The sequence below is a fragment of the Taudactylus pleione genome, unplaced genomic scaffold, assembly GCF_031769625.1.
Source record: "Taudactylus pleione unplaced genomic scaffold, aTauple2 ptg000105l, whole genome shotgun sequence".
In the NCBI taxonomy this organism is placed as follows: Eukaryota; Metazoa; Chordata; class Amphibia; order Anura; family Myobatrachidae; genus Taudactylus; species Taudactylus pleione.
In genome coordinates, this window is record NW_028284507.1 from 9103901 (window position 1) to 9117156 (window position 13256).

Below are 13256 nucleotides of genomic sequence, written 5' to 3' on the forward strand. Positions count from 1 at the left end.
TAATGCCCCTTTGTGCCATACAGTAATGCCGCTTACACATTATGCACCACAGTAATACCCCTTACACATTACAATATGCCACACAGTAATGCCCCTTACACATTATGCCTCTCCCCCTCCCCCTCTAGCAGCCTCTTACCTTTCCCCTCTCCCCCCTCCAAGAGTCTCTTATCGTGCCTGCATCAGCAGATGTTGATTTGGAGCCGCACTGGCAGGCAGCCGTCTGCAGCACATGAGTGAGTGAAACAACGCTGCAGTCATTATGCAGCGCTGGTCGAGAGTCAATCAAAGCTCACGGACCGGCAACCGCTGCCAATTGGCTGCTGGTCCGTGAGTCCTATTGGTTCACGACCGGTGCCACCTTGGAATGCAGCAACACCGCATCACGCTCTCAAGGGCTGCTGTGGGCAGCTCCAAATCAACAACTGCAGCCACCCAGGCCCCCGTCTCCTCCTCGGCACCCCCTAGTTGCGGCCCTTCCTGACGGATGGGACATTCCATTTCTGAAGTTATGCAGATATTCAACATTCGTCGATCTTCAGTGTTACGTGTGTACCAAGAATACCTCATGGAAGGCATTACCACCCACCATGGACACAGTGGCCAACCACTGATGCTTAATGATCGTGACCAGCAGTGTCTGGCCAGAATTGTCTGTGGTAACAGACAAGCAACACTGGCTAAAATCACATCCGACATGAACACAATCGAGTATTTATGGGATGTGGTGGAAAGGTCCATTAGCACCCAAGATCCAGCACCTACAGATAGCAGGGAGCTGTGGGAAGGTATCCAAACGGCATGGATCAACATCTCTCCAGGAGGTCTTGCGTCCACTTGTGGAATCCAGTTATTGCACTTCGCCGGGCTAGAGGGGGTTCTACACGATACTAGGCACCTATCCCATGACTTTGGGCACTTCACAAATAACAGCAACCACGAAAAGTGCAAAGTGGTTGAATGCTCTGTTGAAATCAGACTTAACCTGTAAGCAAGTTTGTTCCACAAGTGTATGGTCAAACAACATTGACCCTGTCTCTGTACAGGGGCAACACAAAGTATCCCATTCACACTGTGCTTTAGGGTCTGAATCTGACAGGGATATCACATAGAGCAAATGTTTCACAGTGTGGTACAAAATAAAACGTGGAGAATAATGTATTCTAATTGGATTCATTTCATTCTTAATTACAGCAGTTTTCCATTTTTAGAATGCAGCCATAGTTGTGTGAGATATAGAATGACAGAAAAATATAAAGGGCTTTTATATGTGTGGTACCCCCATAGTTATGGGGTTACCCCTTCGTAAATTAGGGAGACACAGGTGTTCTGTAGCCCCTGTCAGTTTTTTTTTTTAATCTTTTTACATAAGACTATACAATACCATTGGCCCCATAGGCAAATATAGTGAACTCTTACTGACCCTGCTCTCCCTGGACCCCACTGAGCATGTGCAACTGGGGGAAGAAAATGTCCCTTGGTCAGTAATCCATTTTTGCGGGAAAATCCTGCCCCACTCATTGGTAGCCTGGGTGTCCAGGCAGAGACCCTTCTAGGCGGCCTGTTGCTGGGGGTCCCCTGTCCACTCACAGAAGCCAGACCAACAGGGAGGAGAGAGAGATGTGAAGGTTTTAAAAGAGCGAGCCCTGAGTAGAGGGAGTGAGGATCCTTCTGTGGAGTGCCCTTGGAGATTGTGTTCACCCCTTGGTTGATCTGGATTACAATTACTGTACTCCGTAGTAGAGAGGAGTACCCCACTGGAGTGTTATACCAAGCCCCTACAAGTGCCTTACCGTGGATTATAAATACTGTACTCCATAGCAGAAAAGGAGTGCCCCACTGGATTGCCATACCAAGTCGCTACATGAGCCTGAGGTGTAATTACACCCACCCTGAAGGCTAAAGAACCCCGCTGAGCCTACCCTTGTTGCTTCTGCCTATTGTAATCACCACCTGAACCTGGCAGCTCCCTGCAAGACCACAGAGGAGAGAGGCCCCATCCGGCTGCCCAGAGAAGTGCCTGCATCCCTGCGGCTCCCTGCGGCTGACGTACACTGGCTCCTGGAGAGAAGAGGAGTTGCCCAGGAGAAGGACCTGTCGCCCTCATCAGTGTGTGAGGTCCCGTCAGAAGAAAAGATCCCGTGAGTGACGAAAAGGATCTTCGGCCCGCAGCAGGCAGAGGAAGAGACAGCCGGAAGACTGGTGCTCGAGGACCCCAGCCAGCAAAGTGCTCACTTTGCCGGACGGAGCCCCAAGTGGGGAAACTTCCCCTGGATACATCCTTGCCGGCAGGCTGTGGTGCGGAGTTCTGGCGCAGTTCTTTGCTTCCCGGAGCTTCCGCTGGATGTCGTAAGGAGGCTGAATAGCCACTGCAAAAGGGGTGAGATTACTCCAGATCTCCCTCTCTCTCTGCTTCTACCTCTGTCTTGCCCCAGCTCCACCCTTACCTCCAGTTAGGAAAAGAGACCCAGAGGGAGAGGACCTGAGTGTGGGTCCGGGATTAGTTTAGGGGCCATACTTCCCACTGTACAGCCATAGTTAGGAGGGAAGAGGGGCTCATTAGGAGAGGGTTAGTGGTGAAATGTCTGGGGTGTGCAGCTATTTTGGGGGACAGCGAGTAATAGGTTGACCCTCTTTCTTGGGTTAGATCGGCTCACTCACCCGACCACCTGGTGTGTTATTTTTCCTGTGAACCTCCAGCTCACCCTGGGAGGGGACGTGACTTGATTAATTGTGTCAGCTCATGTCTGATGCAATTGTTTATACATCTATACTTGTACATCTATTAATGTAAATGCTGATTTTTCTTGCCCTGAAATGTATATGTCTTTGCTGGTAGTGGTGTGAATATAAATATCTTTAATGCACTGCTTGATTGCCGGTATTTACTGATGGGACAGTCTATTATAATGTAATGTATATCCATTCTGGCCTGTTATACATTTTAAATGCTGGGTCTGTAATGCAATGTATATGAATGTAATGTTTCTTTAATCCTGTGTAACCCCGGCTGGCAACTTCTGTGGTAATAGTGTGTGGCATATGCATGTATGTATTTTTCTCAGCAAAGGCTCAAAGACTGTGTTTAAACTGTTGCAAGTCGCCGGTGAACTACTGCTTCCAGCATAGCCTAAGTGTTGTCCCTATTTTCCTCAGCAAAGGCTCAAAGATTGTTTACATTATTGCAAGTTGCAGTTGAACTATTGCTTCCAGCATAGCCTATGTGTTTATCTATTTTCCCAGCATAGGCTCCAGTATTAGCAAGGACTGTTTTTAATTGCTACATTCTGCTGGTGAACTGCTAGGAGTCTAGCATAGTTTGTTTTCCCAGGGTTCCTCACTTCTTCAAAAAGTTTTGTAACAATTGTGTTTCCTGTAGTTGACCTTTACTTGCCAGCTGGGGTCACCGGTAGAGGACAGGGAGGTTTTAAGTAATTACATTGCTATTGAAAGCTGTGAGTTTGTATTCTGTCCGTGGTACATTTTGTACTGCTGTTATTCACTCACTTGTAAAAATAAAACTGCGTTGCACCTTCCTTCCGGTCTGGTCACTGTGTCTACAGATAGGGGAAATTACTAAGGCTTGCCTCTCTGTCACGGTGTGTCCTACCTCAGCTACGGGGAGATCGGCCACTGAAGCTTACTGAACACACCTGAACCTGGTGCTAGTGGTGCATCATTATAGAAACTTTCAGAGCATCACATATGGTACAAGAGAAAAAGCTTTCTTCAACAAAAGTAGCATTACTACAAGAAGTTATGCACTAAAACTGTAGCGTAACCAATTTAGGGGAAATTTGAGGAAGGGTTATATCACCAAAAAGGTAGTAGATAGGAGAATATGGTTGGGAAAGCTAAACATGCTTGGGGTAGATGAGTTATCCTAACACAATAAACCAAAGAACAATTACATTCCGAGGTTGTTAAGAATAAAAATTGACATTCAAGATGGACAGTTTAGTTGCGATTGCAAAGTCTATGGGGCATATTCAGTTAGGTGCGAGGCGTTTTTGTTTGTTTGTTTTTTTTGCAGCTCCAGAAAACGACTAATTTTTTCTAAAATCCATAGCTTTAGGAAAAATGGTCGGGAATTGCCCTGGGACCCTTGTGGCACCCCCCTAATGATTAAGCTAAATGGATACTTCCAATTGCTTAATTAATCAGTAATTACCCACCTTCCGAAGCGCTTTCTTCTTCATCCAGACTGTAGGGACCCTGTCTTCTGCAGCAGCAGGTAAGTGTGTGTGTCTGTTTATGTGACACCCCTGTATGTGAACCACCCGTTCTACATCTCCCAGCAGCCCCCTGGCCTCCCAGCTGCCTCTACCCCACTGCATAGATAGAGTGGAGAGAACCGGGAGCTGTGGAAACCAACAGACCGGTAAACCCCACTGTGCGAGAAAAAAACAAAAAAAAGTAAATAAAAAAGTGTTGTTTTTTTTCTTACAATATTCCAAAATTGGGCGTGAGATCAGAGTGATTTTTTTGCGGTGAAAACCTCTCTCCCAATTGAATATGCCCCTATATTTCTACATCTATAGGGAAACAGAACGACATTATTTATATTGCACTGACCACTTTACGTCAGATTACCAATGGCCACACAAGCAGCGGGTGCTATATACATTCTTTTTTTCCTTTTAACCCATAGGGGCAGATTATGGCTCAGTCACATACGGCTTTCCTTTATAACACAGCGTTCAGTACACACTGATGTAGCTCCAATAATGTGTAAGTAATAAAGAAATGTTAACAAGGACTTTTTTTTTTTATATATAAAGCTGAGAAAAATATTTGATACCTCGCCAAGACAACTTCCATCATTATAAAATTGCTCTCAGTATGCAAGACAAAACCCTACCCAATTAGCATGGACTCTCACCAACAAATCCGTTGACTTTAACTCCTTGCCCGTAGTTGACTCTCATTGCTGGAACCACTATCTCGTCGATGAACCTCTGGGAGAAGCCAGATTTCTGCATGGCTTCATCGATGGTCATGTTTAGCTTCGTGGTGAAATCACTGCCCCCCACAGCATGCAGTAAGGACTCCGTGGTGGAGAACGAATAGTCAAAGGTCTGGTACCGGTAAATCCTACCCGCAATGAAAACTGAAATTAGTGACACTGCAGCACTGAACCACAACTTATATATTCCGGACACTCACATCATCGGATTCACAAATGCGGCCACATCTAACGATATTTAGCAAACTGCATATGCATCTTTGAGAACCTCCTAATCATTCATAGTCATACGTACCTCCGTCATTTCTCAGTGACTGCTGAATGGGCATTTCTGGGTTGCAACAATGCGAGTGTGCACAAGGGGACTGTTTTGTGTGTGTGTGTGGCGTGTGCATGTAGCCAGAGTTACTTGCTATTCTGAGTTGTGCTTATGCGAAGTAGACGCCACATTTAGACAAACCTCCTGCACCTAGCATGGTGTAGCTGTAAGTGACTATGATAATAATGACAGCTGCTCTCTCGGATGAAGGCGTGGACCGGTGCCATCACATAGATGCCTAAGAATATGGGCATATAGTCACATCAGTACACAGTTGCTGCAGTCATCCGGAATTGCATCCACCTTACGTATGACAAAATCAGCAAACTATAGCGATTTGGCAGATTCCAATGCATAGGAACAACAAATCGTTAATTTCGTCCAGTGTGTACGCACAACGCTGACGTGCGCTCCCGTGGGTCATCAGTCGCATCCTCAGAGTTTTTCTACATGCAGAAAGATCTGAGGATGTAGCTAGCGATGCCATGCTGCCGAATGCAGCATGGCTCCCGCTAAACCCATGCCGTCTCTGCGGCAAGTGTGTATGCACCTGCTGATGCCGGCAAACCCGCAGTGAGTGTCCCGTCGTTCATGAGATCAGGCTGGGTACACATCTAATGTGTACCCAGCTTTAGAAGTAGCTCTCCTGTTGCACATTTTTACCAATATTAGTGTACATAAGATACAAGTATTAAATGTGGTATATTCTGAATATGGTTTTTCACATACAAATGGAAACTAACCTCAAGTGTAAGTGTTTCTGATTATTAGAAAAGTGTTTGGTCTAATTATCTGCAAAGTAGTTCTGAGCGAGTGTGTATTTTGGCTCAAGAACATTGTGATCTATGAAAACAAAAGGGCTTATATAATTCTACTTCTATACTCATTGGTCATATACCGCATTACACCGCTAGAGTCCTTCTCCTCCATTTTATTTACATATTGGAGCCACTGACATTCAGGTGGTGTCACACAAGAGGTATTTCTGCTCCATTGTGTCCTCCAATAAAAGATGCTTAACCATTGAAACTAATGGGTTTTGCCTAGATGGTGGCAGATGGGCAGACTCTCAGGCAGCTAGTAAACATTTAGGGTCTGTAGAAAACCATCTGAAGATTAAATAGAAATAAAATCCTTGAAGTCAGTTCTCCTTGTCTTTCTGAGCAGCTTATTTACGTCTAAAAGTGGAAAGTAAAAGCAACATTTATGGAGCGTACACACGGTCAGATTTGTCAGATGAACGATTTGAACGATTTTACCAAAGTTTTGAACGATTTGAACGATTTTTGACTGCATTAAAATGAATGGAATCGTCCAAGTCTGACTGCAAACACATCAGATGTCAGATATCGTTAACTGACAAACGGGAACGCGCATCGTTGATCGTCCATCGTTCAGGCATGTCAGATATGTCAGATTTTCCTTCAGATATGAACGACTGAACGATTTTTAAATCGTTATCGTTCATATCTGAAGGAAAAATCTGATCGTGTGTATGCACCATTAGGGCCAGCAGCTGAAGCAAAACTACTGGGTCACAGCAGTATGCTATTTTTCCCACAACTATCTAAACAGCTCCCAGGAAACTGTTCATATATTATGTATATTTAGAAATTTTTCCTGCCTGCAGTACATGCTGTTAAATATTGAATATTTTTTTTGCTCTAGTGGTGTTTTTCTGAAACTAGTAGCTAACAAATGTGTGCATTACTGAATCATAAAATGGCACTGGGTGTACTTTAAAAAATACTTTATCATAACCTCAAAACCTCAGTTTCCATAGCTATAATGTGTTTTTCAGAAATATCAGAAGAAAAATTTGTAAATAAATACACTTTGTGCCATATGTAGCCCATTCAGATAAATACATTTTATAATTGAACTTTGAATTAGTTTTTTTCATTATTTTTATAAAACACATTGTACTAAACAATAGTTTCCTTTTTTTTATTTTATGTTCAAAAAAAATAAAAAAAATCTATCTTTATTAAGATTGTTTTGACAATGACATGTCAAATTCAGATTTTAGTTTTATTGATTTGGAATTACTGTGGGCCCGATTCAGAGACGGACGCAGAGGTGATTACATACGAAATCGAGTGATTGTATGCCATTGTGCATAAGCCGCACTGCGAGTGCTCAGATTTCGCACATAGGAATACATTGCAGAGTGAGTTACAGGTCATCAGCGTTTGTGGGTGGAGACGGGGTTGGTCTGAGAAACGAAGGAATGTGTCCGTTTAAAAATGCCGTTACATGAGTGGGCATAAATTAGCCACTGCAAGTGTATACGTAGCTCTGAAAGTCTGAAGAGCTCCCAAGATGGCCGCCGTTGTGCGGCAAGGTTACAGATATTTACGCAGGTATGCGTCGTCGCACGCAAGAAGGCAGCAGCGGGCGTCTATGTTCGGGTGATTTTTGCAGACATTAGCATATTTTTGTTGCATACGAATTCGCAACTGCGATCGCATTACCGTCAGTCTCTGAAACAGGCCCAGTGCGCGCAGGTCCACATTGTAGTTCCAACAGAAGCGAATGGTCACTCTATGATTTTCCTCCATTCACTTATAACCCTAACAGAGCTGAGTATACATAGCTTTATACAGATTATCTTATTAGTAATTACTGTTTCTACGTTTCACTATCCTGCAAAATAATAGCTACGTAACAAACACATTTCAATAAAGCAGCTACAGCTCCAAAAATAAAACAAAAATTGTCAGTCATACAAACGGTAAACAGTCTGCTCCTAACAGTTATGTCTAAACATAAAAGTTTAAAAGGATTCAATTCAGATTATAGAGTTCCTTTACCAGACAACAGAATGTCCACTACATACCTCATGAATTTATCCAAAACGTCTTCTACCCACATGTGCATACGAAGGAAGTTGAGTCCATAATACCAAAGCATTTTTATTACATTTATCAGGTACCATTCACTCTCTTGAAAAACAAACTCATCCCCATTGTAAATTCCGAGCAGACTTCCTGAGGGTGACTGAGCATTGAGTCCTATAGAACAGAACAGACAATAGTAATAGAACATATCTTATAAAATTAATCTGCATCCTTTGCCTATCAAATCTTTATTCAAGGTGTAAAGCTGCCCACATCAGCAGATTGGAGAGTTTGGCTGTCGGCCATGAAGGACCCATTTAGTGTAGTCGGCAGACGGAGTCCAGACCCGTAAAGAGCTTGGTCAGTGGCAGACAAGATTTTACTGCATTCCTAATTAACAGGATGTTAAATCATAATCATTTTGATAGGGGCTGCTGGTCATTGTACACTCCCAAATTCAGCAAAGTTTTGGAAATTATGTTAAAAACAACCAAAAGATATTCCATCATAATCTCTTAAAACACTACCGGGGGAGATGTCTCAAGCCTTGGAGAGTATTATAGCGGAGTAGTTGCTCAAAGTAATCGACCAGTTTGTCATTTCAAAGACTGTGCTTAAAAAAAAAAAAAAATGACATTTAGAAGCTGAATGGTTGCTTTAGGCAACTTCTCCAGTTTATCACTCTCCAAGGCTTGATACATCTCCCCCTGGGATAGTTTAAGACATTGGTAGGGCCCAAGTATATTGTCACATCAGTAGGTCCTCATAGACATGGCAGAATTACATCTTTGTTTAGAATCAGAATAGGTTCAGATTTATGGTTAGGATTAAGTATAGGGCTTGACCCAATGTTAGATGGGTCCAGGATTTTAATAGCTTGGAGACCAGTGTTGGACTGGAGCATGAGGGGCCCACCGGGATAATCAGTGGTAAGGGCCCATGCTTAAGGGGAGTGGTCATCCACCAGAGGGGGTGTGGCCTGCCACCACAGACTGTTGGCTAACCATTACGCAAATCTTGCTGTAGATTCTATAGAAGTGAACCAAGCCCCCTTGGTCCTGCTCCACCAGGTAACTGATTGTGTAATAGTGTAACAATATATAATTTGGGGTCTGAAACCTGGCACCTAGAGAAGGGGGTGGGCCCACAGGCAGTGGGGCCCACCGGGGACTTCCCCTATACCCCTCTGGGCCAGCCCAACCCTGTTGGAGACCCTCATATCCCTCTTTAAAACAAGTGATTGCTAGTCTTCCTAGGACACTGTGACATAAACTCTCCCCTAACCAGGCTCTATTACTTGGATATTTAGCAGTGGGTCCACTGTCCTGAGAGGCCCAGGGAAAATGTACTTCATTAAAAATGTATCTAGCTCCAAGTGTGGCCATGTTAAGGCAGTGGTTCCCAACCATATACATTTTTCCAAGAAGTACCATAAGTAAAGGCGGTGATTTACCAAACTACTTTCTTTATGTCTATCCTGTGAAATGTGAGTTTTAACCTGTAGAGATCTCCAAAGGTGCTAGGACAAAACAAGGAAATAAGTTCCTCCTCTCTCCATAAATAGCCAATTTACTCCCCTTCTGTTGAGCGAAACTCTACAGCTGGGAGAAAATAGGTGAAACCAGCAGTCTATGGTAAAGAGCAACGCATGACCCTGAAGCAAAGAGAGAGCGTCTAAGCACACAGATAGTACAGTCCTACAAGAAAGCAATTAAAGAGCAATTCCACCTAGATTGATACCTAGAGTCTGGTGTTCAGACTCTCCACCAGCTTCCCCAAATTCTACATTTTACACTGCTCCCCTAACTCGCTATCTGAAAAAATACACAGTTTGGCAGGATTGGGTGATAACAAAAAATATGATAAAGAACTGTAGAAATGAAATGTATAGCGATAACTAAATATATCCTGACAAATTTAGTAGAAAATTATAAATAATCTGTAATTAATATAATATATATATATATATATAAAGAAAAAAAATACCAGAGTTTGGTGACAATAGTATAATAACTTTTTGGGAAATTGTATGCCAAGTGGTCCAACCTCTAGGAACATTTGCCGAATACGAAGTGCTCACTAATGTGTAGTTGAAAGGTATGAGGCAATAATAACAACTCTCTAGGTATCTCATTGATGCTTTAATGAATCTAGAATCTTATCAATTTAAGAGGTAAGGTTTCTAATGCTGGGTACACACTGACAGATATATTGGCCGATCAATTGATCGGCCAATATATCTGCTGCCCGTCGGCCAGTGTGTACACTGTAATATATCGGTGAACGTCGTCGTTCACAGACATATAGCATTGGCTGTGCTGCACAGCCGATGGACAGATATGTCTGCAGACATATCTGTCCATCGGCAGGTGTGTATGGGCGGTCTGCAGACCGCCTGTACACACACAGCGGCAGCCGCGGGAAGGGGGTGGGACACGCTCTCGACACGCCCCATGGCCGCCGGGACCCGCAGCCAGACACAGATGATTGCCATTCAGTGTGTATGAACAACAATCATCTGCAGATATATCTGTATAGTGTGTACGCACCTTTTCTGTTGCAAACTTCCTTAGGGCTATCACACACACAAAAACGGTTTTGTCCGGACATAAAATAAAAATTAAGGGTTTTATTCTGTGTGTCACTTTTCACAAGAAAAGGTTTTGTGCCGTGTTTAATGTTATTTTTGAAGACTGTGGACGGCAGCCGTCCTAGACAGTGGTCATTCATGGGTGTAACACAGCAACCGTATTCGTGCCGTCTGAAAGCATGTATGTATTTCTGTGTTTGACTACAAACAAACACTCTACGGAAAAAAAACATGACTTATTTTTCCGTGCAGACAAAACTGTTGTGTGTGAAAAGAGCATTAGGGGTATATTTACTAAAAGTGCGAGTTTTTAGAAGTCAAGACATTGCCCATAGCAACCAGATTCCAAATATTATTTTCTAGAAGGTGCTAGATAAATGTTAAGTAGAATCTGATTGGTTGCTATGGGCAACACCTCCACTTCTAAAAACCCGCACTTCAGTAAATATACCCCCATAGAGTATAACAAGCTTGTTAAAAATAACATTTAACAATTGTTACAAATTGTGTAACTACTGTATCGGAAGTAATCAAGCTGTGCAGATTCTTTTAGATTTTCTTTTTTAAAATGTAGTCCCATGTAAAGCATCAGGCAATTTTGATGGCAGCTCACAAAAAATTCTCTCAGATACATGTTATATCCTATCAGAGCCGTAACTAGACTTTTCGGTGCCCTGTGCCAGAAAGAGCATTGCCCCCCCCCCACCCTCCCTATTTTATGTCCCAAAGAGGGAAATAAAACGCTCATCCGAAAAAGGACCATGGCCTTATGGGGAAGGACCAGGGAAGAGATAGGTGAGGTCAGGAGTTGCTGGGGACATAAGAGAAAGCTACAAGTGTTTGAGCAGGATACTGCTACAGTGGGAGGTGGGGTATGCCACAATTGGAACACAGTGGTTGGCAATTGTTTGGGCATTGGACCACCTTCGGCACTATGTGTGCGACTGGCCCCCCAAAAAGGAAACTGACAGACTATTGTGGTGGAGCCTTGGACTTCAGTGTGATTATTTGGACATTGTGCACAGACAAGGAAAGGCCCACTGCAATATGGATGAACTGTCCAGGCCGGAGCCGAAGCCCCCCAGGTAGCTTCCCTGAACCCAAGAGACTGCGGGACCAGGAGCCAAATCCGCTTGAGGGGGAGGGGAGAAGTGTGGCCGGAGGCCGACCACACGTGATTAAATTGGCTGCCAAGGCATTGAGGGGATTAACCCTCATGCCATTGCGCCATTTTTAAAAAGGACAGTGTAAAAGCACACTGCACATGGTTTATAATAAACTGTATTAAAGTATAAATGTATTGCTGTAATGCACTGCAGCTGATCTGCAATGCATTAGTGCATGAAGCAACATATGTTTAATAGGCTATGCACTATATGGTTTAAATGTATATTTTGTAGAGAAAATGCACTTCTTGAATATATGCCTGAATATGACATGACCAGCCTCTGTGTCTGCAGAAACTAGCAGGAGGTCTGATGAATAGGAAGACCTGTTGTGGTCAGTGAACTCTGGCTGAAAGTTCTCTGTGTGAAGGTGTGAATGGTGTCATATAGCCAAACACTTCAGATACAGAACTTCCTTTTGAAAAGACAATTAATTTGTTTTTAAGAAGATCCTTTTGGATGCCACTTCTAAAAGCTGAATGTGTTAAGGTTGGAAATGCCAAACTGATAAGGATGAATGTCATTTACCATTTCCTGTGAAATGTTATATCAACATTTTAGGAGACAGTATAATGTATGATAAATCAGTTGTGTTTAAAGTTTGGATGGTGGATTAGGAAGGAGGATATTGAGTGACTCCTTTGAAATGTAATATGTTGTTAATTTATGTTTTCTGAGCTAGTATGATTGGCTAGAGGGAACACAGGGTGGATTTGTCCCCCTGTGATGTTGTGTGTAAGAATGACATAAAAAGAGGGCCTGTGAGCCCTGTATGTGTACAACCCTGTAACTTCTGTGTGGAGGAGACCTGCTGATAAGATTCCTGTATGTGTACATCTTTGAAAATCCTTTGTGGAGAATTGCTGTTTGATTTCTGTGTGATATTCCCCTTCAGACGGAAGGGAAGATCTTCTTTAAGACATTGAGCAAACAAACACTGTTTGCCTTTACCAATTGACTCAATCCTGCGACCAACAGAATTGCGCAAAACGCTATTCCGTTCTCCTGCTGTTCTGGGTAAGAGGTCCGTGTCTCCAAGTTCAAGCCCTCTGCCAAGCTACCGGGCAGACCTGGTCCATTGCGAGGGATCAGGTGGGAACAGCCGACACCAAACAGGAGGTGTGTCCGCAGTTAGTCAAACGCATACGCAGCAGAAGCGGTTCCAGGCGCCGACGTAGGAGCCTGACTGTACGTAAAAAGCGGTTCCAAACGGTAGAGTTTGGTAGTGGCAGCATCGTTAAACGCCCACGGCGCAGTGGGCAGAGTCAGTTACAGGCAGTCACTGACGGTGAGTGGGAGTCCAAAAGCGCTAACCCGTGACCAGGGACGGCCTAGGCGAAAGGCGTCCGGTCACATCTAATTTTTAAATTATTTG

The 13256-nt window shown here is 43.6% G+C and overlaps 1 protein-coding gene across 1 annotated transcript in view; it reads right to left on the reverse strand.

Moving 5' to 3' along the window:
* The window catches only part of PCYOX1 (prenylcysteine oxidase 1), a 34269-nt gene that overhangs the window by 5510 nt on the left and 15503 nt on the right, over nt 1-13256 (reverse strand). The window contains exons 3-4 of the mRNA XM_088470830.1: nt 8125-8299; nt 4883-5094 (exon numbers count right to left, since the gene is read on the reverse strand). Of these exons, the coding sequence (XP_088326956.1) occupies nt 4883-5094; nt 8125-8299 (387 nt within the window). The remainder of the gene's footprint in view (nt 1-4882; nt 5095-8124; nt 8300-13256) is intronic.